Source organism: Crocodylus siamensis, chromosome 13 (assembly GCF_052110815.1).
Source record: "Crocodylus siamensis isolate JL-2025a chromosome 13, ASM5211081v1, whole genome shotgun sequence".
Classification (NCBI taxonomy): domain Eukaryota; kingdom Metazoa; phylum Chordata; order Crocodylia; family Crocodylidae; genus Crocodylus; species Crocodylus siamensis.
Window position 1 is genome coordinate 9,838,835 of NC_143407.1, and position 26,503 is coordinate 9,865,337.

General features: G+C 45.3%; 1 protein-coding gene and 1 long non-coding RNA gene across 4 annotated transcripts in view; one reads left to right on the forward strand and one right to left on the reverse strand.

Moving 5' to 3' along the window:
- Positions 1-26,503, forward strand: part of LOC149853869 (uncharacterized) — a 64,087-nt gene that overhangs the window by 2,370 nt on the left and 35,214 nt on the right. The window contains exon 3 of one of the 3 annotated variants that reach the window (XR_016439032.1): positions 623-1,054. The exons of the other annotated variants lie outside the window; for them this stretch is intronic. This is a non-coding gene — a long non-coding RNA (uncharacterized LOC149853869). Of the gene's footprint in view, positions 1-622; positions 1,055-26,503 lie in introns of those variants that run through there. 3 annotated transcript variants of the gene reach the window in all.
- Positions 1,893-26,503, reverse strand: part of RAB44 (RAB44, member RAS oncogene family) — a 35,161-nt gene continuing 10,550 nt past the window's right edge. The window contains exons 7-15 of the mRNA XM_090026311.1: positions 20,311-20,498; positions 19,836-19,884; positions 18,476-18,567; positions 9,033-17,551; positions 7,974-8,055; positions 7,114-7,228; positions 5,699-5,800; positions 4,515-4,591; positions 1,893-3,261 (exon numbers count right to left, since the gene is read on the reverse strand). Coding sequence (XP_089882437.1) covers positions 3,174-3,261; positions 4,515-4,591; positions 5,699-5,800; positions 7,114-7,228; positions 7,974-8,055; positions 9,033-17,551; positions 18,476-18,567; positions 19,836-19,884; positions 20,311-20,498 — 9,312 coding nt within the window. The 3' untranslated portion in view covers positions 1,893-3,173. The remainder of the gene's footprint in view (positions 3,262-4,514; positions 4,592-5,698; positions 5,801-7,113; positions 7,229-7,973; positions 8,056-9,032; positions 17,552-18,475; positions 18,568-19,835; positions 19,885-20,310; positions 20,499-26,503) is intronic.

The following is a 26,503-nucleotide window of genomic DNA, read 5'->3' on the forward strand; positions in this document are numbered from 1 at the left end:
TTTTATGTGATGATTGGTTAAAACATGTCAGGATCTATGCACTCTTTAGTCTGGTTGGGCTTCGCTTTGAAGGCCCGACCAACACAATCCTCTGGCTTTCAGGCACTCAACTACCTTATTCTGGCATTCTAAGATTTTTTGCATTGCTAAGAAATGGAATTTCATGTAGGAAGTTCCTTTATTACTGGTGACATCCCTGTAATAATTCTCCAAACAGTTGAGCATATGCATAACTTTATGCCACTGAGCAGTCCCGTTGGCTTTAATAGGATTACATAGGTATGTAAATGCATGCAAGATTGGGGCATTAAAAGTGAGAGATTTAAAAAAAATGCAACTCACTTGCCATTATTTACAGTCATTACAGACTTAGCATTTCTCTCAGCTGGGCAGTGTAATAAATCTATTTTGTGTTTATTTATAATTGAATGTGCTTTCAGGTTTAGTGCTATCAAGTTTGGGTTGCAAACAAACTACTCTTTAACTGGAATTTATCCCATTGGAACCAATAGGAATAAAATAGAACAGCTGCTTCTTGTCTGCCTTTTCATTAAAAGAAAGAAGAAAAAAGCCTATCTACATTTTGAGTCCAATACAAGTTAACTGTGTGCCATTTTTACAGCTACAACAGTTTGCTTTTGGCTGTTACTGGTGTATTTGCTACCATCTAATGGAAGAACTGAAAAATAGCAACCTTAAATGCTTGCAAGAGGAAATGAAATCAAATAAAAAGTTGCTGACCAGTAATAGGACTGAAGAAAGAAAAAGCGCCATCTTCTGTGCATAGTGCAAACACAATTTAGGATGAGGGAAAGCTCTGGTGGATCGCTTTTAGCTGTGTGTAGCTGCACAGCTCTCCACAGAGTGTAGAATACAAATATGCAGCCTTAAGGGTTCTGTGAATTGAATGGCTGGTCTGTTTTGGTTGATGTATTTATTGAGGACTTGTTGCTTTCATTGCTGAATGGGATTTCAAGTCTATTTAAGTCTACACTGTAGGAGGCAGTGGTAATCTATTATTATATACCTGTAATTTTAAATAAATTAGAATCGTGATTAACCCAAATGTGTCAATGAACTTGTCAGTGAAATCACTAAAACACCAGAGCTCTTAGCATGAAAGATCTGATTCTTAGTCTTCTACCATTTTAATTTTAAAGTTGTGCCATAGCTTGCAAACTGTACTACCTCAGCTATCACTTCTTATGATTTCATATCATTACTTCCTTTCGTGATCTGCCTTTGTCTTCATTTGCTGGTCAGCTCTAGGTGAGATATTTCTGGTCTTGTTCTGTCCTTGAAGTTCTGGTCTGGTTCTGTCACGGTTGTTCTTTCCCAAGGATAAGAAAGCAAACTACTGGGCTTTGAGAACCTGAAGAACTCAGTCCAAGTCACTGGGCAAAGGACAACCCCACTCATACTACTGCCAGAACATTACCTATGGTCAGCGGGGGCTGGTTTATATACCATTTTTGTATCACTGGGCATGTCTACATGTGCATTTATGCCGGCTTAAAGTTACTATGCAGTAAGCAGGAATAGGCCAGTGTCTACATGTGCAGGCATTGAAGTGCATTAATTAGTCTCAAGTCAGTCCACACACACAGCATTACTGTGCAGTAAGACATCTACATGTGCATTGCTGTGCAGTAAGTAATCAGGCATAAATTTGATACCTGCATCATGCAGGTATCAAATTTACACTCAAGTTGGAGCAAGTTGCCATATTTACTGTGTAGTACAGGTGTACACATGTAGCTGAACCCATACTGTGCAGTAATTTTGGTTTCTGCGCAGTAAATGTGCATGTTTAGATGTGCCTGCTGTAAATATATTGGCTGTGTTCCCCAATAGCGACAACAAATGCATGAATCCAATTAATTCCTCCCCACCCAATGTGCAAAGCGGACATCATTCACCGGGTTGGTAGAGTTATGAATAGCACACGTGCTCCAATCAAAAGAGAGAAGTAGAACCAGACTCATATTGAAATACACCTTATTTATGGTGGTGTTGAAATATTACTCGTGACTATCTATCTTCCTTCAGCTGCACAATGAACCCACACCTAGCTAAATCATCTAGGCTGCACCACAATAGAAACATGAAACAGCAATAACAAAAACATACCCATCTGAGCTAGATCATTTCCCACAGTCTCAGGCACTGAAATTGTAACTTCCAGCCCTTCACCGGCCTTTACTTAAAGACATATTTTTAAAAACAAAGATCAACAAGTACAAAACACACTTCACAAATAAAAACAAAGCAAGGGTGTTTATACACGCAGTTTACAACACCTTAATTTCCCTTTCCCTGGCTTGTTATAAAGGCATAAGCCATTGCTTCTTAGAGTGCACTTCATTCAAAATAATTCAGCTGCTCTTCATCCCAAAGTACTTTTATTATTTATCCTGTGATTTCTATCAATTTTTCTGTGCATTTCTTATTGTAGTTTTTAATAGCGATTTTGTACAGAGGAAGTGATCCTTTCTTACTTGCAGGCATAGTATAACATGAAAGGCAGGCAAAAACAAAATTAGATGTACAGGTGAAGAAATTTAAACTGATAGTATACTTTAGAAAGTGCAATTTGAAGAGAAATGACTGTAAAATGAGTTCATGGTCTGCTGTACATTCTCTGTCTATTGATTTGGAATCACATTTTCTCAGTTTACAAATTGAGAGTGAAACTTGCCACCAGACAGAGGGCTAAGCACCATTAACCACTATTCTCCAGCTCCTGGTGATAACACAGGCCTTGTGTTGGCCCTTTGTGCTGAGTTGAATTTCACCCTCAAAGGTTTTTGCTCTTTGCTGATTCCAGTAACTCATCTAAGGCTCTGAAAAATTGGCTAGGTCCTTTGTGCTTTTTGCATCATCAGTTGCAGAGAAGGATCACAGTTTTGATCTCTTAATGAAAGAACTGATGTTTCCTAATTAACACATTAAGCACTTAGATACTCTGGAGATGGGCAATAATAGCAATTGATTAGACATGAATCAGACAGATTCAGAACAGATTGCAGCCCACTCCCTCATAACTGCTTTTGCTCTGCAGTGCCTGAGGGGAAATCAGTAAGGTCAGACACAGAGATGGTGGTTAAGATGAAGCTATTTTTATGCTTTCTGGTTGTAATAGTATGCATAGACCACGGTGGGGATCCTGTTGATTACCTACAACAGCCTCTTTTTTTCTGGGGAGGTGCTGGTACCTCCGCTGCCTCATTTTTTAATCTGTCTTCTTGATCTTTTAGCAACCTAGGATAATAAATACGAAACAAATTAGCCTGTTAATTGTTCAGCATTATTGTCTACATGTGACTTGATACAAGTTGGTCTTTACAATGCGCCCACATGGAGTTAGGTGCCCAAATCCTTTGAACAAGCCAGGCATTGTCATCCATCTCTGAAAATGCTGATAGAGTGTAGGGCTAAGATAGGGGTCAGCAACCCCCAGCACGCGTGCCGAGCATGGCACCCAAGGCCATTTTGCTCGGCACACCACCGCCAGTCCAGGCTCTAAGCAGCTGCTGCCAGCCACGGAGCCCAGGTTGCTCCCAGCAGGCAACTTGGAGGCTGCAAGCAGACTGGGCTCTTTGGGCTGGCTACAGCCGGGAGGCTGCAAACAGCTGCTCCGGGCCCTGGCATGTCGGCACTTTGGTACCTTCCAAGGTAGACGTTGTGGGGTTTTTTGGCACTCCGGCTAAAAAACGTTGCCTACCTCTTGTGCTAAGGTGTTCAAAGGGGCTGAAGAGAGTTGGCTGGAGAATGTGTAAGATATGGCCACTGAGGGAAGGAATTTGGGTGAGAAATCCAACCTAAATCAAACCACATCCAGAACGAATCTGGCCTCCTTGATCAAGCCATAGCAAAATTAGCAGCATCCTGTAGATTGAGGCCTAAGATCAGAGGGGCATGGAACAAAGCATAATATCCAACAGTGGTAGGTACAGTAATGCCTGATTTACAGTTCCCAACTTATCTGAGAGAAGAACAAATAGCTGACGTCTTTGGCACCCTCCCACAGTCCTAATCTATGGTGAGGGGAAGCAGATTGGGCTGGCAACATCTGGAAGATCCACTGGAAGTTTCTAGTAGCCAGTCCTAAAGCTAATGTGGATCTAGGCCCAGTATGCTCTGTTCTACACCACCATCCAATAATTTGTTCTCAGCAGAAGCTACACTATTGCTTCAGAGCTATGATGCTAGATGTTCAAGGTATGTGTTGTGTGCTGCCATTTCATAGACGTGCCCATTCATGATGTTTGATCTCTGAACTTGTAGCCAATTCTTAGCTGGTAAGAATGGGCATAGTCCCAGTTTTGACTGACATCAGCAAGGTATGTGCATGGTGGGGGGGGTGGGAGGGTGCTGAGTTTTCTACAGAATGTGGAGCCAAGCAGCTTTCAGCTGTAGGTGAACTGTCAGCATTCACAAGTTGAAGACGTGTGAAAAGTGTGAGCAGCCCATTCACTTCTGCACAGTTGACAAGCCCAAAGCACACTGCTCACCTGGCTAAGGCAACCATGGATTCACAGACATTGTGGCCTGAGGCAGCACTGCATTCATAGAACGAGAGACGATTTTCCTGAAGGATACAAGAGGCCATGCACAAATTAACTTGCCATATACATCTATTTGATAGTTTCAAACCACAGGTTGGATAGATGTAAAACAACCTGAGCATTTCTCTCTCTCCTATTAAGCATGAAAAGAGAAAGAAGACAGTGCATTTGGAAAGATAACATGATTTAAATGGGACTAAAAAGGCACAGATTTCATGGGCAAAGGACTAATAATTACACAAAGGCAGACGGTGATGGAAATGTAGTTGGAAATGCATGGCCTGGAAGGTGCTGCTGCTACTGTGGAGGAGAATTTATACATGAATAAAAGTCTGTGTCAAGAGCCTATTAGCTTATAGGACAGTTGAGAATACAACTAGCTTCCTCAGCAGCTACAACGCTAGTCTTTCACTGCAGGGAAGAGATGTTTAGCATGAAGCAGACATACATAGAAAGAGGCAGCATGGTTAGACCACTGGACATCGGAGTTTTCAGCTAAAAATTCCCAAATTCTATTTCTGGTTCTGATAGTGACTTGCTCTGCATCCTTGAACCCTTCTGCCCCATTCTGCCCACCTACAAAATGGGGAGAAGGACACTTGCCTGTTCTACGGACTGTCACCAGAAAGAATGCTTGGGACAGCACCCTGACAATATAAAGCAGTAAGTTCCCTGTAAAATATCCTGAACTGGTATTGCTTGAGGTTTCTATTATGCCTCTGGCAGTGAGACAAGCATGATGCCTTACAGTGGGAAGAAGCACAGATTCCTTGTGTCAAGACTTTTACCACCTAGGGCCCCATCTGGGGCTCAAGGTAGGAGCCTCATATTGCAGCTTGTAGAATCAGGGCCTAAGTTAACAATGAGAACAGCAAGAAGCGATAAACGCACAAGCAGGGGAAGGCGACAATATTATATGGTCAGTTCCTGGCAAATGATGAATAATGCATTAAAGGTTTTCTGCTTTGCCACAGCTCCCAGCTGGTCGTAAAATGTTTAGAAACACTCATCCCTTCAGCCATCCTTGCTTAATTATAGCCTTGGGTTTGCTTTATTCTTTTAACCATTAAACTAAGTATGAAGAAGGAATTTAAATTGATGGCAAACTCTTAACAAGCCCACGCACATACCTTTGCCAAGCTTTGACCTTGTTCAGTAGACACTTGTCTGTCTGCAGTACAGTCTATTTTGTTACCAAGTAGAAGGATAACAACCTTATCTTCCGCACCTTCCTGTAAAGGAGGACACATGGGTTGAAATCTTGGCTCCAGAGAAGTCAACAGAATTTTTTTCACTGATTCCAATAGGCCAGTTTCATCCATTGTCTGTTCAAATGATAACTAAGAAACAATGTCTAAATATGTTCAGAAAATGCTTAGCGTGACCCCAGTGTCTTCCATGGATTTAAGCAATAGTATAAATAGATTCATGGTTTTTAAGGCCAGAAGAGGGACCATTAGATCATCTGGTTTAATCTCCTGTATAGCACAGACCAGAGGATTTCACCTAGGTATTCTGCAGGAAGCCAAATAACTTGTTTTACTGAAGTTCATCTTCCAAAAAGGCATCTGGTCTTGATATGAAGATGTCACACCTTGAGAAATTTGTTTCCCTTTTTGGTTTGATCTTAGTAGTATAATACTAACTGTAGAGTTGGCTGAAATTTTTGTTTAAAAAAAAGCTTACCAAAACAATTAATTTATTTCCATTTTTCAGGGTTTAATGCAGAAATGTTTTATTTTTTTGAATTTAGGCCTTGTGTTCAAATAATCTTGAAATTATTTCCCAATTCTTTTTATTTCCCTAACACATTTGTGATAAAGAAAAAATATTGATAACTCTGTTGATAATGTTTTCAATGAACAATATTAGAAACTGGTGTGAAAAAAATAAAAATGACTAAAAGGTTGATTATTTTTGCCAAAAGTAATTATAAACCAAAATGCAATGAAAAAAAATTTGAGACATCCCTACTTGTTCTAATTGTAGCCAGTTCTATACAAAAGTAAGGCTCTGACCCCACTTCACTATTAAAGGCCCTTTTCTTCAGAAGAATAAGGGTATTAACAGTTTAATTCTATAGAGAACACTTACCTCACATCCTCTGTATCTTCTCCAGAAAAAAACAAAGTCAGTTTGGCCCTTAGATTCACCAACCTGTTTTCTACCAGTTCCAATAGTAGCAGTAAATAGATATCTAAAGGCAAAATGTAGCTGATGCTTTTTTAGTATTGTGGTGTGATGCCTACAGTAATGATCAGACACCGAGGAGACAAGGGTTCTATTCCCAGTTCCAGCACTAATCCTCTGGGTAACTTAGGATATTACCTCTCTTTGCCTCAGTTTCCACACTTGTAAAATGGGGATAATGGTAATTTCAGGGGAGCAGTTATGTTGAATGATGGTTGCAATGTGCTTCGTAATCTTCAGGGAGAAGGAACTAATAAAGGGCAAAGACTTACTGGATGAAATCCTGGTTGCTTTGTAGTCAGTGAGACTTCAGAACCGATTTTAATAAAACCAAGATTTCACTCGCTTCACCTACCTGGATACAATTCAGCCAGTACCGCACATCTGCAAAGGAGTATTCTGAAGTGACATCATACATCAATACCACTCCATCAGCTTTTCTGTAGAACTGCTTGGTGATGCTATGATACCTGTTATAAAGCACTCTTAGTTTTTATGCTGCTCTGTGGACATCTTTTGCAACATTTAAGACAGAAAAATGGAAGTTGAAAAAAGCAGCAAACATATTTCATGTAGGACTGTGCAATATCAATTACAGTAGCAAAATAAAAAATGCAAATGTGCATAAATATGCAAATACTCATGTTTGCAAGGTCTTGAAACAAAATTAGATGTTGCAAATTTGGCAATGGTAAAATTTAGGAGTGTCATGTACACATGAACCCTTGAGGCTGTGCATGAACATATAGATTGACAATTTTTTTTTTTATATATGTCTGTCTGTACATGTACCTATATTAATACACATACATGCATGTCTGGGTATGTATGTGTATACAGAAGTACCTGTATAAAATACTTTTATTTATACCACATACATGCACAAACACATATATTATACATATCAGCATGTTTGGGATTAAGTCCTGACCTCTCCGACGTGAACAGGTGTTTGCTTTTATTTCAGTGATGCATAGATTTGGCAGTTAGTACTCATTTGAAGCATCATATTGACAACTCTGTGTTTTATCTGATCCGTCTCCTGTCAGTTGTCTCATGTAAGCATCTATTCTTTTTATGTGCAACTTCCTTCATTCACAGTATCCCATGAGGATATTGTGAATGAAGAGGGTTAAATAACAGGAAATTTATATAAGAAAAGGACATTTTTTTTACCATACGTAACTTTTTCATACATATAGCATTGGACCTTACCTTTCTTGACCAGCCGAGTCCCACAGGCGCAGAGCAAAGCACTTCTCATCCACAAAAAGGTTTTTCACCCGATAATCCAGTCCTAGTACATGCAATGAAGTTATTTGTAAAGCAGCAGAATCCAAATGAAATAGAGTATGCAGGTCTATAAGATCTACAGAGTCCACCAAACTACACACTTTGCCATAGCTATCCAGCTAAAGGTAGGAAGAGATTACTTCCCTTTTCCCCCTTCCCAGCACAAGCTATGCTGACAAGTACTTTTGTTGCCTTTTCTTATATGGTTCTCCAGTGGGTATACCAGCAGAGAGAAAACACCCTTCTGCTGGCATTTGCTGCATCTCCACTAGAGGTCTCTGCCAACATGGCAATAACACAGAGGCTCTTTAGTATGGACAGTCCCTGGGTGCAGAAATCTCAGAGTGAAATTCCCTGGTCTGTGGTGATCACAATGGTTCACCTGCCTTGCAGTTGAATTGTGAGTGGGTTTTAGCAACTGCTTCATTCTATGGTGATAAAACAGGTCCAATCATTAAGATAATACAGGCAGTTTGAGGAAGTGGGTCATTGGAACACAGCCTATAGAACTAGAGCAGACCAGCCATGCCATAATCCTGTTGATAAATTTATCAAGCTCCATTTTAAAACCAGGTAGGATTTTTGTTCTTGCTGGCCCTACTGGAATAGACTTGCTTCCTTTTGTGAACTGGCGCACAAACCCAAATTATTATCCCTCTTCTCAGCATGCCATAATGGGCCAGACATTATATATGAATTATTTATTTAGGCCCCAATCCTGTGGTCTGGTCCAGACTGACGGGACCTCACATGAAGAGCAGCTTCAGGACTTGAGGTTGTTAGAAAAAATACACCTAAATTCAAGGCATATCTATAAAAATCTATTTTAAAATACATAGGGGCTGGTGGTCTCTCACCTGCCTTTCAAGCAGTGTTAGCCACTGCAAGATTAGATCTGGTAGAGCATTTCCTGTGTCCCCATACAGTTTACATCCCATGATGGACAGTATGTGTTCTTATTGGAAGCTGAGAGATTCCTACCTACGGTAGCAGTCAGGCGTGGATTGAAGAAATCATCATGTAGCCGGTACAGAAAGGAAGTTTTGCCAACATTGGAGTCCCCGACAAACAATACATTATAAAGATGGTCTGGATCAGGGCCAGAGTCTTTGATGAAGTCTTTTGCTGGACTCTTTTGGGACTCTCCTGGTTCAGGGCTCGCTGCCTTGTTCACATCAACACTGAGTTCTTGTTTTCTTTCCATTGTATCTTCTTTGGTTTCTTCTGCTTTAGGTTTCCTAGGGCTGTGGGACAGACTCTTAGCCATGTGTGCGTCCCCAAACAGGCTGTCTCTGAGAATCCTTTGTTCAAGGTTAGTCTCAATGTGTTCCATGTGTAGAATCTCCATGAGAGAGGAATAGTTTTGTGGAACCTCCTGTTTCTCTGGCTCTTTATGCTCAAGGGTCATGTTCTCCAGTACCTTTGTTGTGGGAGGATTCTCCTCTGGCACTGCCTGCTCAGAACTAGCAGCTGTCTTCACATCTGGAACAAGCCCATCCTTCTGCATTGGTGCCTGCTTCTGAACTTCCTCTTGTATCGCCTGGTCTGAAACATCAGGAGGCCGCACATCTGGAATGAGAACATCCTCTTGCATCAGTAGTCCTTCCTGAAGCATGCTGGCTTGCAGGGGCGGCTCTGAAGCAGCAGGGGCCTGCACATCTGTGTCAACAATCTTTCCCTGCATGAGATCTAGTGCCTGCACCTCACATGGGGGCAGTACATTTGCATTAGAGGTCTTCCCCAGCATTAATTCTAGTATCTCAGCTTCAGACCAGAGATACGCATCTGCTTCATGCTGAGCTCTGTGCATTATATCTAATAAAGGCTCCTCATCCAAGCACTTCATACCCACACTGATGCTCTCTCCTTGTGCTAGTTCTGGTGCTTCAGCCCTATCCAGGTGCTGCACATGTGCATCAGCACTCTTGCCCTGTGCTGTTTCAAGTTCTTGAGCCTCCTCTGCCCATGGCTCATCTACATCAGCTTCCTCATCCTTCCTCACTTCAAGTATCTTGGTCTTATCCAGGGACCACACCTCTACACCAGTACTCTCCCCTTTCATTGCTCTTAGTACCAGAGCCTCATCTTGGGGCCACAGTTGTGCCATAACAAGACCTCCTTGAGATACTTTTAGTACCTGTGCCTTATCCAGATGCTGCACATCTGCATTGTCTCCCTCTCTCAGGTGCTCTTTGTCTATATCAACTCTCTCTCCCTGCATTGATTCTACTGTTTCTGTCTCAGCCAAGTGTATCATGTCTATAGCCATGTTTTGTCCATCTGTATCAACACCCTCTCCCTGTGCTACTGCTACTAATTGGGCCTCAGCCAGATGTTCCATATCTACCTTAGGACTTCCTGCCTGTGTTGCTTCTAACAGTTGCACTGCCTCCAGGTGCTGCTTATCTGCATCAGCACCCTTGCCATGCATGGCTTTAAGGTCTTGAGGCTCTACCAGGTGCAGCCTCCTCTCATCAACTCCCTCACCCTTCACCACTTCCAGTATCTCAGCCTTATCCAGGGACCACACCTCTGTGTCAGTGGTCTCCCCCTGCATTTGTCCTAGTACCAGAGCCTCATCCTGGGGCCACAGTTGTGCCATAACAAGATCTCCCTGTGATTCTTCTGATACCTGAGCCTTAACCAGGTGCTGCACATTTTTATCATCTCTCTCTCCCTTGGTCACACCTAGTGTTAGAAAGTCATTCAGGTGCTTTTTGTCTGTATCAGCTCTCTCTCCCTGCATTGATCCTGCTGTTTCTGTCTCAGCCAGGTGTGGCATGTCTACATCCCCTCGCTCCCCGGTAGTTATTTCTAGTGACTTATCTGTGTCAGCATGCTCCCCCTGGGTTACTTCTAGGAGCTGAGCCTCATCAAAGATTTGCATACCTGCATCCTCTCTCTCTCTGGGAATAACACCAAACTTTATACCCTCTTCAAGCTGTTGCATAACTGCATGCTCTCTCCCACCTGCTGTTATTTCTACTATCATATCTTCACCCAGATGCTCTGTGTCTGCACCCCTTGTTTCTTGTTGTTCCAGATTTTCATTGTAGGGCAGGATATCTGCTTTCACACCCTCCTGCTGGGCTCCTCTAAATGCCTGTGCCTCTTCCAGGAACTGCACATCTCTTTCTGTGTCTGCAATTTCCTCCTGTGTAACTCGTAATAGTCGTGCCTCACTCAGGGTCTGCACAGCTGCACTAATGCCCTCTCCCAGTGATACTGTCAATGACCAGGCCTCATCCAGATGTTCCAGATCTGCATCAATCTCCTCTCCCTCTTGTACATCTAACATTTGGGCCTTATCCAAACATGGCAGATCTGAATCAGCAGTTTCTCCCTTTGGTATTTCTACTGTCTCAGCCCTATCCAGGTGTTGTCCATCTGTATCAACACCCTCTGCCTGTGGTACTGCCACTAACTTGGCCTCATCCATATGTTCCATGTATACCTTAGAGCTCCCTGCCTGTGTTATGTCTAACATTGCCGCTGCCTCCTGGTGCTGCACATCTTCATCAGTACCCTTACCCTGCAGTGTTTCAGGTTCTTGAGGCTCCATCAGTTGCTGCCTCCCCTCATCACCCTCACCCTTCATCACTTTCACTGTCTCAGCCTTATCCAGGGACCACACCTCTGCACCAGTGATCTCCCCATGCATTGCTTCTAGTAGCAGAGCCTCATTCCGGTCCCACAACTCTGCCATAACAAGATCTCCCTGCGATACTTCTGGTACATGAGCCTTATCCAGATACTGCACATCTGCACCATCTCTCTTTTCCTTTGCCATGCCTAGTGCTACAACTGCATCCAGGTGCTCCGCTTCTATATCAACAGTCTCTCCTGGCATTGCTTCTACTGTCTCTGTCTCATCCTGGTGTGGGATGTCTGTATCCTTTCGCTCCCCTTTCATTACCTCTAGTAACTCAGCCTCATCCAAGTGTTGCACATCTGTCTCAACATGCTCCCCCAGTGATCCTTCTAGGACCTGAGCCTCATCAAGGGCCTGCATCCCTGCATCCTCTGTCTCTCTGGGAATCACGTGAAGCTTGTTAGCTTCTCCCAGCTGTTGCATAACTGCGTGCTCTCTCTCTCCTGTTGTTACTTCTACCATCACAACTTCACCCAGATGCTCTGGGTCCACACCCCTTGTTTCTTTTCGTTCCTGATACTCATTGTAGGGCAGCATATCTGCCGCTACTCTCTCCTCCTGGGCTCCTTTGAATGCCTGCCCCTCCTCCAGGAACTGTGCATCTCTTTCTGCACCTGCACTTTCCTCCTCTATAACTTGTAATAGCTGAGCCTCACTCAGGGTCTGCATAGATGTACTAATGCCCTCTCCCTGTTGTACTGTCAATGACCAGGCCTCATCCAGATGTTCAGTCTCCTTTCTGTCTTGTATGTCTAACATATGGGCCTTATTCAAGGATGGCAGATCTGCATCAGTAATTTTTCTCTTTGGTATTTCTACTGTCTCAGCCATAACCGGGTGTTGCCCACCTCTATCTAAACCATTCCCCTGTGCTACTGCCACTAATTGGGCCTCATCTAGATACTCTATGTCTACCTCACCTCTCTCTGCCTGTGTTACTGCTAACATTTGCATTGCTTCTAGGTGCTCCACGTCTGCATCAGCATGTTTGCCATGCACAGCTTCAAGTTCTGGAGGCTGCGCCAGGTGCTGCCTCCCCTTATCAGCTCCCTTACCCTTCATCACTTCCAGTGTTTCAGCCTTATCCAGGAACCACACCGCTGCACCAATGATCTCCCCCTGCACTGCTCCTAGTACCAGAGCCTCATCCTGGGGCCGCAGTTCTGCTGTAACAAGCTCTCCCTGTGATACATCTGGTACCTGAGCCTTATCTAGATGCTGCACTTCTGCATCATCTCTCTCTCCCTTTGTCACAACCAGTGTCAGAACCTTATCCAGGTGCTCTGTGTCTACATCAACTATCTCTCCTTGCCCTGATTCTACAGCTTCTGTCTCATTCAGGTTTGGTACATCTGCTTTCTCTAGCTCTCCTTTCATTACCTCTAGTGACTCAGCCTCATCCAGGTGTTGCACATCTGTCTCAACATGCTCCCCCAGTGATCCTTCTAGGACCTGAGCCTCATCAAGGGCCTGCATCCCTGCATCCTCTGTCTCTCTAGGAATCATATCAAGGTTTTTAGCTTCTCCCAGCTGTTGCATAACTGCACCCTTTCTCTCTCCTGTTGTTACTTCTACTGTCACAACCTCATCCAGACACTCCCTGTCTGCAACCCCAGTATTGCCCTGTGTTTCTTCTTGTTCCTGGCCCCCATCACAAAGCAGAATATCTGCTTCTAAAGTCTCCTCCTGGGCTCCTCTTAATGCCTGTGCCTCCTCCAGGAACTGCACATCTCTTTCTGTGTCTGCAATTTCCTCCTGTGTAACTCGTAATAGTTGTGCCTCACTCAGGGTCTGCACAGCTGCACTAATGCCCTCTCCCAGTGATACTGTCAATGAAAAGGCCTCATCCTGATGTTCCATATCTGCATCAGTCTCCACTTGTATTTCTAACATTTGGGCCTTATCCGAGCATGACAGATCTGTATCACCAGTTTCTCCCTTTAGTATATCTACTGTCTCAGCCCTATCCAGGTGTTGTCCATCTGTATCAACACCCTCCCCCAGGGCTGCTGCCACTATCTGGGCCTCATCCAGATGTTCCATGTCTACCTCAGGACTCCCTGCCTCTGTTATGTCTGATACTTGCGCTGCCTCCAGGTGCTGCTCATCTGCATCAGTGCCCTTGCCATGCGTGGTTTTAGGGTCTTGAGGCTGCACCAAGTTCTGCCTCCCCATATCTGCTCCCTCACCCTTTTTCACTTCCAGTGTCTCAGCCTTATCCAGGGACTGCACCTCTGCATCAGTGCTCTCCTCCTGCATTGCTCCTTGTACCAGAGCCTCATCTTGGGACCACAGTTCCACCATGACAAGATCTCCCTGGGATACTTTCGGTACATGAGCCTTAACCAGGTGCTGCACATCTTCATCATTTCCCTCTCCCTTTTTCACATCTAGTGCCACAGCCTCATCCAAGAGTTTCTTAGATGCATCAATACTGTCTCCTGGCATTGCTTCTACTGTCTGTGCCTCATCCAGGTGTTGTATGTCTGTCTCAACATACTCCCCCTGTATTACTTCCAGGACCTGAACCTCATGCAGGGCCTGCATAACTGCATCCTCTCTCTCTCTAGGAATCTCATCAGGCTTTTTAGCTTCTTCCAGCTTTTGCACAGATGCATCCTCTCTCTCTACTGTTAGGTCTGCCATCACAACCTCACTTGGAAGCTCCCCGTCTGCACTGCCCATTTTACCTGCTGTTCCTTCTTCTTCCTGATCCTCACTGCAGAGCAGAATATCTGCCCCCACACTCTCCTCCAGGGCTCCTTTTAATGCCTGTGCCTCCTCCAGGGACTGCACATGTCTTTCTGTGTCTGCAGTTTTCTCCTGTGTAACTTTTAATAGCTGAGCCTCAATCAGGGTCTGCTCAGCTATACTAATGCCCTCTGCCAGGGGTACTCTTAATGACCAGGCATCGTCCAAATGTTCCAGATCTGCATCAGTCTTCTTTTCTATTTCTAATATTTGGGCCCTACCTAAGTGTGGCAGATCTGTACCAGCAGTTCCTCCCTTTGGTATTTCTACTGTCTCTGCCCTATCCAGATGTTGTCCATCTATATCAACACCCTCCCCCTGTGCTCCTGTCACTAGCTGGGCCTCATCCAGATGTTCCATATCTACCTCAGCACTTCCTGCCTGTGTTACTTCTAACAGTTGCACTGCCTCCAGGTGCTGCACATCTACATCAGCACCCTTGCCATGTGTGGTTTCAAGGTCTTGAGGCTCCACCAGGTGCTGCGTCCCCTCATCAACTCCCTCACCCTTCATCACTTCCAGCATCTCAGCCTTATCCAGAGACCACACCTCTGTGTCAGTGGTCTCCCCCTGCACTTCTCCTAGTACCAGAGCCTCATCCTGGGGCCACAGTTTTGCTGTAACAAGATCTCCCTGCAATTCTTCTGGTACCTGAATCATAACCAGGTGCTGCACATTTTCATCGTCTCTCTCTCCCTTTGTCATGCCTAGTGTCAGAAAGTCATTCACATGCTCTGTGTCTATATCAACTCTCTCTCCCTGCATTGATCCTACTGCTTCTGTCTCAGTCAAGTGTGGCACATCTACATCCTCTCTTTCTCCTGTCATTGTTTTTAGTGACTCACCTTTGTGAACATGCTCCCCCTGGGTTCTTTCTAGGACCTGAGCCTCATCAAGGATCTGCGTACATGCATCTTCTCTCTCTCTGGGAATCACACCAAGCTTTTTAGCCTCTTCAAGGTGTTGCATAACTGGAAGCTCTCTTCCTCCTGTTGTTACTTCTACCATCACAACTTTACCCAGATGCTTTGGGTCTGCACCCCTTGTTTCTTCTTGTTCCTGATTCTCATTGTAGGGCAGCATATCTGCCACTACTCTCTCCTCTTGGGCTCCTTTTAATGCCTGCCCCTCCTCCAGGGACTGCACATCTCTTTCTGTGTCTGCACTTTCCTCCTGTGTAACTCGTAACAGCTGAGCCTCGCTCAGGGTCTGCATAGCTGCACTAATGCCCTCTCTCTGTGTCAGTGGCCAGGCGTCATCCAGATGTTCCATAACTGCATCAATCTCCTCTCCCTCTCGTACATCTAACATTTGGGCCTTGTCCAAGCATGGCAGATCTGCATCAGTACTTTTTCCTTTTGGCATTTCTACTGTCTCAGCCATATCTATGTTTTGTCCATCTGTATCAACATCCTCTCCCTGTGCTACTGCCACTAACTGGGCTTCATTCAGATGTTCCTTATCTACCTCAGCACTCCCTGCCTGTGTTACTTCTAACATTTGCACTGCCTCCAGGTCCTGCTCATCTGTATCAGCACTCTTGCCATGAGTGGTTTCAAGTCCTTGAGACTCTGCCAGTTGCTGCCTCTCCTCATCAGCTACCTCACTCTTCATCACTTCCAATGTCTCAGCCTTATCCAGGGACCACACCTCTGCACTAGTGATCTCTCCCTGCATTGCTCCTAGTACGAGAGCCTCATCCCGGGACCACAGTTCTGCCATAACAAGATCTCCCTGCAATACTCTTGGTACCTGAACCTTATCCAGATGCTTCCTATCCACATTATTTCTCTCTCCCTTTGTCATACCTAGTGTAAGAATCTCATCCAGGTGCTCCTCGTCTACATCAGCACTCTCTCCTTCCATTGATTCTACAGCCTCTGCCTCATCCCCGTGTGGCACATCTACATCCTCTCTCTCTCCTTTCCTTATTTCTAGTGTCTCAGTCCCATCCGGGAATGGGATCTCTGCATCCTCGCTCCCTCCCTGCAGTGCTTCTATTGCCTCCTCCTCATCCAGTTGTTGCACATTTGCATATCTCTCTCCCTGCATACATTCAACTGTTGCAACCTCACCCATGCCCTCCCTGCCTGCCCCATTTTCTCTCCATAGTCCTTCAAGCTCCTCAGCCCTATCCAGGAGCTGCACATCTGCACTTCCGTTCTCTTCCTGGACTGCTCTTGAGCCCTGTCCCTCCATACTATCACTGTGCCCTGTTCCTATTGCCAGAGCCTCTGCAAGGGGCTGTACTTCTGCATCTGCACTTTGCCCCTGCACTACTTCTAATAGCTGAGCCTCAGTCAGGGTCTCCATTGTTGCATTAAGACCCTCTCCTTGTGGTACTGCCAACCATTGGTCCTCATCCAGATATTTCATCCTTGTACCAACCCTGTCTCCTTGTCTGTCGTCTGCGGTCTCACCCGTATCCAGGTGTTGCACGTCTATGACAGCATGCTCCCCTTGGGTTTCTTCTAGGACCTGTGCCCTAGCAGGATGCTGCAGAGCTGCATCCTCTCTCCCCTCCTTCATTATTTCTAGTGTCTCTGCCTCACCTAGGAGCTGCACATCTGCCTTGGTGCTCACTCCCTGTGTTACTGCCAATGTGTGAATTGGATCGGGCCCTGCTGGCTGAGAAGCACCAGCCTGCTCTGCTTCCTGAGCATGAAGTTCTGCTTGGGATGGTCCCTTGGTCCGAGGCTCTCCTCGTAAGGTGGCCTGATTGGCGAATACTGCCAGTGCCCCCTCCAAGACCTTGGCTTCTGCGTCATTTCTCCACTGTGCCTCCTGTTCTGCCTCTTTTACCTGCTCAGTTCCTTGCCCAGAATCCCCACCTTGTCTGCCCAGCTGTAAAGAACCATCTCTTTGTGGGAGGAGCTCATCTCTCCGTATTTCTGGCCCTCCTTTCAGAGTTGCTATTGCATCATTCAGTTCTCGCAGCAGAGAGCTTTGGCCTGTAAGCTCTTGTGAGAAACACTGTTGTCCCTCCATGAACTCTAAGACAGGATCCTCTTCTATGGAGATCACTCTTTTCCAGGGGCCTGAATCACTCCCAGCAGCAATGGAAATGTTTTCTTCTTCTGGCCCTTTTTGTGGTGCCCTGCAAAGAAGCATAGATGATGGCATGCCATGTGCACAGGAACAATGTGTGCAAACATGCTCCACTGCCTCCAACACCCTTGAGCTGTGCTAGTGCTGTGACAGCCTTGCCATAGTGCTGGTGTGGTAACATAACACAGACAGCACCTGTTTCAAGGGGCTGTTGTTTAACCCTTTGCACATGGGGTGAGACTAAAAAGCATTCAAAACACCTCCAATTAGTGAATCAGTAAAACAAGAGGAAAGTTTGATCCAAATATGAAACAGTGATACAGGATGATCCAGGTCATCAAGCTGAAATAACAGATCTAATTATTTCAGGAGGCCTGAAGAAGGGTGGACAATACCTGACAGCTTGACTGTAACTATACCAATACCAACCATGCTCTTAGTTCAATAAAAGACATCACCCACAAGAATTCTTGCACTTTGTAAAAGGAAGAAAAAGTGGGGGAGAGATTGCATGCAGGAAAGGGGCAGCACCACTGGAACTAGACGGCCAGTGGTGGCCAGCGGAGCAGTAGAACAATGTTCTACTGCTTGGGCTGAAGAAGTAATGCCATTGCCTAATAGCAAACAGAAGAGATGACTGCTCGCTTAGCCGACAGGCTAGACAAGGTAATGCTGAAATTACAAACACACTAATAGACATTCATTGAGCAAAACGCCCCTACAGAGCTGCTCCAAGTAGCAGGGCTATCCAGTCAAGCTGCCCTTCCCACGATGTGCCGAACATGAGCTATGCCTCCCACCAGGTGCTAATCGCATTACAGCGTCCCACTGGGGTTTCAGCAGAGCATAGGAGCAGAGAACCAGCAGTGTAACAGCCTCAGAGACAGAGCAAGGTGCTAACAGGAGGGCAAGGAGTTGTCACTTCTTTGATCCTGCCCCAGACAAACCAGCTGGTCATGTTCCTGGCACTTACAGCTGAGGGGTGCCCTCTGGTTCCTGATGCCTGAGCTGGGATCCAAGCCTGATCCACATTTCAGAGTGGGGCATTTCCTTATTCAGCATTTCCTGAAAAGGAAGAGGGGAAGAGGGATCAATAACGGACTTTCCAAAGAAATACAAGATACCTCTGCCCATATAATGCCAACTTCTTTTTCTCAGAACAGTGAAGTCCCTTATCCCCATTTCTGGTTTATTTCAATTTCAGTTTCCATTTCAGTGAAATTACATCAACATCTTTCCACCAACCGGGCTTCAGAGTGCTTTGCAAATGGATTAGGATTGTCATCCATATTTTACTGATCTGGAAGTTGAAAGGCAGAGGAGGGAAGTGACTCAGGTCAGTGACCTGGGCCCATATCTCACAGCTTGCGGAGTGGGGGCTTAGAGCCATGAGATCATCCCCACACCCTGTGAAGGCTGCACCCATTCTTCACATTGTCCAAGCGTTGTGCTGGTGTCCGGCGTACTAACATTTGTTGCAGGAAGCACATGGCTGGCCGTGGGAACTGTGTGGCTGACTGGATATTGTGCCCTGTGGGCTGATTAAAATTTGACTCACTTCTTTTGTAAGGGGGCTGCCCAAATTTGAGTTGGTCTCCCAGCCTAAATGAGCAAGGAAAAATGGGGCAGATCTGTAGCTGGGGTCAAAGGGAATTGCTCCACTGAAACCAAAAGAGCGCCACTAATTTATTCTAGCTGAAAAGCTGGCTCCAGATGGTTTCTATTCTTTAGCTACAAGCAGCTCCACTGATATCCTCAAGAAACTCTTAAGTCTGATGATATTCCATCTATGCTGCATTGGGGCATCCAGAAGTATTGAGCCTGTGTAGAAACCATGAGCTCTGCTTACCATAGCAAATCTGAATACAATGAGGCTCCAGGACAGACTAAAGGGGAACAGTCCCAGTGACCCTCTGTATCATCTCTGCAGCAGCTCTACCATGCCTGGTCCCCAGTAGTAGCTCAAAAGGGCCATTGCAAGAGGCATAAATGAGAGCAACCTTAGGGCTACTCTGACATACACTGGATCAGATGCTGGTGAATCCAGCCTAGTATGTGACAGCAAAAGGTGACTTAGAAACACAGAAAGATTAAGGTGCAATAAGATTCTAGCACTAGCATACCCCAGAGGGCATTGCTAGAGCTGCGCTTATTGTCTTTTGGAGGTGCTAGGGTCAGTGAAGTTAGGCAACTCCTCTCTGAAGGGATAGCGCCAAAGGGCGGGAAGGCAGTTATATTGCAAGGGAAGGCAAAGATAATGTGAAAGTCTCCCCAGAGTTATGAGAACAGAAGCAATCCCATCACCGCGACCTGTCCCCACTCAGACAAAATACCTGGGAAGGCGAAGGAATCTCAAAGGACATGTCAGCCAGTGGTCTGTCCCTGCAAACAGAAAGAGGCAACAGTGATTTTACAGCTGCTGTGTATGATGCCATACATGTCATGCCTTCACCAAGGTCCCTCAGCTGCAGGATGCTGCTATCCTTACTGAGCACAGTGGGGGATCCCATCAAGGGACAGCTGATGAGATTGAGGTAGAGAAGAAAGGGGTTATTTAAAGAGTGGAAAAAGGCTGTTGTGCAGAAAGTACTGTGTGCATTCAGGCTGGTGACAGGTGGCAGAACTCTGTCCATGGAGCAGGGATGGCCGGGGGAGCAGTAGAGCAAGCTTCCCTCCAGCATAGATCCTGGCTCCTGCCTCACCCTTGACCTGGGGGTTCCTCTCTGGGAGAGAGGCTGACCTTTAGACAACCCAAAGCCTTTTCTCCAGCCTGTGGTGTCCCATAGTGACCACCTGAGGAGTACTTGCCTTGTTTCTTCACTTTGCAGCTGGGATACCCTGCTTTTCATAGCACCCAGGTGCTCTTGGGTCTCTTGGAGCTGCTGGTGGATTTGGTGTAGCTGGGTCTCCAGGTCCTGGTTGGTTTGTTTCAGCTGCTGGTTTTCAGAGCTGGCAGCCTGCTGGTTGGTCTGGAGGCTATGAAATTCAGTCTCAAGCTGTGAGGAGGAAAGAGGTGGTGAATTCAAGGACCCAGAGAGGAGCTGGGGAGGGGGCTGTTAGACTTACCAGCAACACACACAAACCCATGAATAATGAGCTAATCAGATCCTGGGCCTGGGGCTAAGCTTCCTTGTAGGCCAGCTCCAGTGCACTTGTGTGCTCTTCAGAAAATGCACTGCCTTCTGCTTCACACAGGGCTTGAAGCCTGGATCCCAAACTAACGACACAAAGGAGTAGCCCCATCTTCCACCTGCTCCCAGGAGACTGTGCCCTGCTTGGCTAGGATTAGTGGGGCTGACTGATGGCCTGGCTTTGAATCACTACTTTGAAATATCCAGACAACCTAGCATTTTACTCTCCTCAGTAAGATCTTGCCAGTGCAATGGAAGAGTTGTCGTTGTAGAAGGCAGGGTAGATTTTTCACCTTATAGACTAACCAAAGTAGAGATATATACAGCACAAGCTTTCGTGAGTTGGAGCTCACTTCATCAGATGCTGTGAAAAGATGTGCAAAAAGCTGAGTAAAAGGAGGAGAGAGAAAATAGAATCAGCTCCGTCAGCAATTGGCTCTTCATAACTGCAGCCTACTCAGCCTTGGTTCTGGGGGTGGGACTTCCATGAGTGGAACAAGTGAACGAGCATGCAGCAGAGATCTGTGCTATTAGGCAATACACGCTGCATTCACCATCACACCAGATTCCTACCGCCCACTCAAGTCTGCAACACTTCAAAGCACAACAGTTGCCTTTGTCCAGGCGTGCCAGCTAAATCAAGCATCGCAGCAGGTGCTTTGCACTTGGGTGTACCCAACCCACCCAGAAGCAGAACACATGCTACAGGGACAATGTTATCAGCACAACAAAATAAACTCATTGCGTTTGTATACAGCTGAGACATCCAAGCGACAAGCAACAGGTTAATAGGATAAGAGATTCTGTTTTGGCCAGAAACCAGAACCTGTGGGGAAAAAAAGAAGGATGGGGAATAGGATTTGATTGGCAGTGCTAGTTCATGGGAGGCCCAGCTATAAGGTTTGTGGCATGGTATATGAGATGCTTTCAGTGGAGTGATTCAGCTGGCATCGATACAAAGCAGTGCCCAGTCTGGTGCCTGAAGGAGCCTCCCATGGATGCTTCGCCCAGCCACACACCTAAGTATTTCTGCCACTAGGTCCAAGTCCTCCCCACACACAGCTCATTGTTGGGAGGACACAGACCATCTCACCTCCTTTTGGGTCAATACGAGGTTCTGCACTTCCCTCTCCTTGATGGCCAGTGCTCTCTGCATCTCCGTGCTCTGCAAGTGACTTCTAGCCTTGCTCTGGATTCGAGAGAAGACGTTAATGCTAGCTTCTTCAAATGAGCTGCCTGTCCCTTGATGCCACCCAGAGTGACAAATTCTTCCCTTGCTGCACTGCACTCAGGGCTGAGTAGCTAAAGCTGAGGGCAGATGTTCACAGTCTGGCCCATGATTTCAGCTGGAACGTAACACAGCTTCCATTGACCAAACAGAAGGCAGACTACAGACCTTGGCTCCTTCCAGCCTGGAGACCCAGACGAAATGGCTCCAACTGGATGTCCAAGCACACACCGAGGAGCAACTCTGAGCGACACCTTTAGCACTATGAATGACTCGTGACCCACGTGTGTCTGAGGGCAGAGATCAAAACACCCACTAGCAATAGGAACAGAGTATGTCCAGAGTAGGGTTGGGTATTTGACTGGTCATATAAAGTTCAGTCAATTGACCAGTGAAATATCAGTCAAAAATTGTAAAAAATTGCCAATAGGTTTGAATAACAACAGAAAAAGACACATTTTCCATTAGGAAAAGTGTCAAAAAACAACAAAAATCATATTTCTGTCACGAAAACTCTAAAAATGTAGCTTTTTAAAATAAAATTGCTATAATCTTTGACCAGTCAAAAAACATGCAGTCAATTAACAATATTTGGTTGGTCAATTGACTGGCATGCCAGCCCTAATCCAAAGACAGGTACAGCACACCTGCTGGTGCAAAGGACTGAGAAAAAAACTGGCTTGAGCTGGGGCCCTGAAAACAAATTGCCTTCATGAAAGAGAAGAGAAGGGATGGTCCTGCAGACAAAGAACTTGATTGGACAGCTAGACCCCCTGGGATTGAGTCCTGGCCCTGCCTATTTGATCTTGTGCAAGTCACTTAACCTCTTTGGTCACTGGTGAGGAGATAATATCACTTCCTTTTTCCTGCTAGTATGGGTAGCCTGAAAGTTTTCTGAACCAGAAGCATGTCGTCACAAACTTGCAATATTTTGAGAGGTTTATCGAATATCATATGTGTTTTCTTGAGTTGGTTTTATTGATACAGCATGTGTAGTCTCTATGTATAGGTAGCCTCAAGCTGTATTTACCATTATCATTATTATGTCGGTATGAATTGTGGTATTTGATGTGAATGTAATTTTTTTTGTTTCATATTTTGGCCAAGATTATTTAGTTGGGCAGTGTTTCACTTAAGTGTTCCTGACCTATTCACACTTGAGAGAAGTCATTGGTAAGAATAAGCATCCGACATGGGTATGTTTAACGGCCAGTTAAATAGAACTTGTGGACGTGATATCTGGCACTCGAGCCAGGCCCTTCTAGACAGCATTGAATTTATATTTAAATACAGACCTGTAACAATAACACTTGAGAACAGGCTATTCGGGTAAGGACATTTCTCACAGTGGAGAAATTAAGTGAGAGACAGTATCTTCAGGATATTGGATTAGTCATCCTTATGTCTGAAAGGCTGCAAATGTTTCCTGGTCATCATTGGAGCAGGAAAGATTTCTCAGTCACTGGTAAACAATTACACCCCTGGGGGCAGGAAGTTATATGCATAGTATAAGCTCCTTAAGAATGCAATGGATATTGTATGTAAATGGCCAGATAAGAAACCATATGTAAGTCTTGCCACCAGATCAAGTGTTTGCCTTTAGTTTTTTTTGAGCGTAGGGAATGATTTTAGGCCCTCAGCCAGCTGGGTGAGTGAAGCAGGATGATGGGAGAAGTTGCAGGGAGCCCTGGCAGGAAGGACAGAGGCAGAAATTGCTTTCTAATCTCCTACGCTGAGTAGGAGCTGCATTATTAGGTTTAAAAGGCAGGGTAAAATCAGATTATTGTTCTGAAATGTTCTGTCATTTGTTTATTTAAGTATCATTTGCTTTGCTTGTTTATTGTTGTAACATTTTAATTGTATGTGTGTGCTTATTGATATATAGGAACAGGCTACCTAGAGAAATTGTGGAGTGTCCATCCTTGGAAGTTTTCAAGAGCAGGTTAGACAGACACTTGACTGGGCTGGTTTAGTCAGGGATGCTCCTACCTTGAGCAGAGGCCCAAATTAGATGATGTTGGGAGATCCTTTCCAGCTCTACTTTCCTGTGACTGTTTATTATAAGTTCATACAATGCCTTGTACAGTGGACTCCAATCTCAGGTGTCCACAATGGGCACTGCTGGGATACAATCAGCTGAGGAAGCTTTGGCCTTGCGTGTACTATCTCTGGCCTGGGTGAATGAAATCCATGGGTATCCTGTGTGTCAAGCAGACCAAGGAGGCCTGGCCTGAGTCTGTATGTTCTCATTTTTTCTCCAAGAAGAAATCAGCCCCGGTCTAGAAATCCCAAGTTTTCTTCCCACTTCCCAGAACCCAGGTGACAGAGAAACATTGACAAAAATTACATTTATGGTCATAGGTAAGTGTGTGCATGCACACAAGTAACCAAAAAATTGAATCCCACCACTTCCTTCAACCCTATGTTGAACTTGCTTACTCACTGTGACAGCAAAATGTGCATATTTTCCCTAACTAATGACCATGATCTGACAAGTTCACTTTATAAATAGCTTCCCCTCCGCTATGAATTCAGGCACAGCTACTGGGGTAGACAGAAGGGGGAACAGGTATGTGTTTTTAAGGTGTGTGTAGGAATGCTTATGTGGGATATTGTGTGTGTATGTATATTTTTTTCCAAAAAAGTCTGTAAATCTAAGTGAAAAAGGAAGGGAGTGAAGGAGAAAACTTATGGTAGGGAAGACAGCAAAGGCAAGGGCATCCTAGATTTAGAGGTCAGACCTGGAACATGGAGTATGGATGGTTCTGCCAGGATTATTTAATTGATCCCTTATCCAAGCCCTACATGGATCAAGATTCAAAGGTGGCTTTTTATACCAGCTGGGTGAAGAAGCATTTCTGGGACTTGGATGAGAGGGGAAGATGATACATCAGGGAATGCATTCAGACCTTAAAGGGCAAGTAGCCAGGGAAGCCCAGGGTTCAAAATACAGGGGGGGCTTGGAGAAGGTTGAGCCTCCCCCATAAGAGATGAGAGCGCCCCCATAAGAGAGAGATTCATAGATACTAGGGTCAGAAGGGACCTCAACAGATCACTGAGTCCGACCCCCTGCCTAGGCAGGAAAGAGCGCTGGGGTCAGATGCCTCAGCCAGGTGCCTATCCAGCCTTCACTTAAAGACCCCCAAGGTACGGGGGAGAACCACCTCCCTTGGAAGCCCATTCCAAATTTTGGCCACCCTTACCGTGAAGAAGTTTTTCCTGATGTCTAACCTAAATCTGCTCTCTGTCAGTTTGTAACCATTGTTCCTTGTTACCCCAAGAGGCACCCTGATGAACAGAGCATCTCCGATCCCTTGCTGCACCCCCCCTAATGAATTTGTAGGCGGCCACAAGATCACCTCACAGCCTTCTCTTGCAGAGGCTGAAGAGGTCCAGGTCCCTCAGTCTCTCCTCATAGGGGAAACCCATAACCATGCAAGCAGCCCTCCTCTGGACCCTCTCAAGTTTATCTACGTCCTTCTTAAAGTATGGCACCCAAAACTGGACACACTACAGGCAGTCCTCGACTTACAGTGTTTCGAGTTACGGCATTTCGCACTTACAACATTTATACATTGACACCCTGTTTCAACTTTATGACATCAGTTTTGACTTTACAATGCTTGATCTGATGCAACACCACGCCAGCAAACAAGTTTGCTGCGTCGCTCATCTCCCTGGAGAACATTTGTCCAAACTTCCTTGGACACTTTCTTTAAGAAAACAGATGAGACTCCAGAAAAACCTGCAGCTGAGACTCCCAAGAAGAGTCTAGCCACGAACCCTTCAAAAAGTCCAACCAAGAGCCTTTCAAAAAGTCCAGCAAAGTCACCTCAAAGAAGTCCTTCCAAATCAGTATGATTGCTATTTACAATATAAATACATTAATGTAGCTATATTACTCATTTATAATTGATCAACTACAAAATTCTAGGGTATTTTTGGTGAAAATAGGGTATTGGGCCTTGGTTCCGGAACCAATCCCCCTTTATAACATTGTTTCTTATGAGAAAATTGGTTCTGAATTACAGTGTTTTGACTTAAGATGTGGTTTTCAGGAACCAATTGTGTCAAAAGTCTGAAGACTGCCTGTACTCCAACTGCGGTCTGACCAATGCTGCATAGAGGAGAAGTATCACCTCCTTGGATCTATTTGTCATGCATCTGCTGATGCATGATAGCGTGCGGTTAGCTTTGCTGATGATTTCATCACACTGATGACTCACGTTCATCTTGGAGTCCACTATAACTTATATCCCTTTCCACTTCTGTGCTGCTGAGAGGGTCACTTCCCAACCAGTAGGTGTGATGGATATTTTTACGCCTTAGGTGCAGCACTCTGCACCTGTCCTTGTACTGCATCCTATTGTGTTCTGCCCACTTTTCCAACCTGTCCAGGTCTGCCTGCAATCATTCCCTACCCTCTGGAGTGTGCACTTCTCCCCACAATTTCGTATCATCTGCAAGCTTGGATAAAGTGCACTTCACACCCACATCCAAGTCACTGATGAAGACATTGAAGAGTACAGGTCCAAGGACTGAGCCCTGTGGGACCCCACTACCCCCATCCTTTCAGGTCTGTACCAATCCGTCTGCTACCACTCTCTGGGTGTGACCCCCAAGCCAATTTGCCACCAACCGG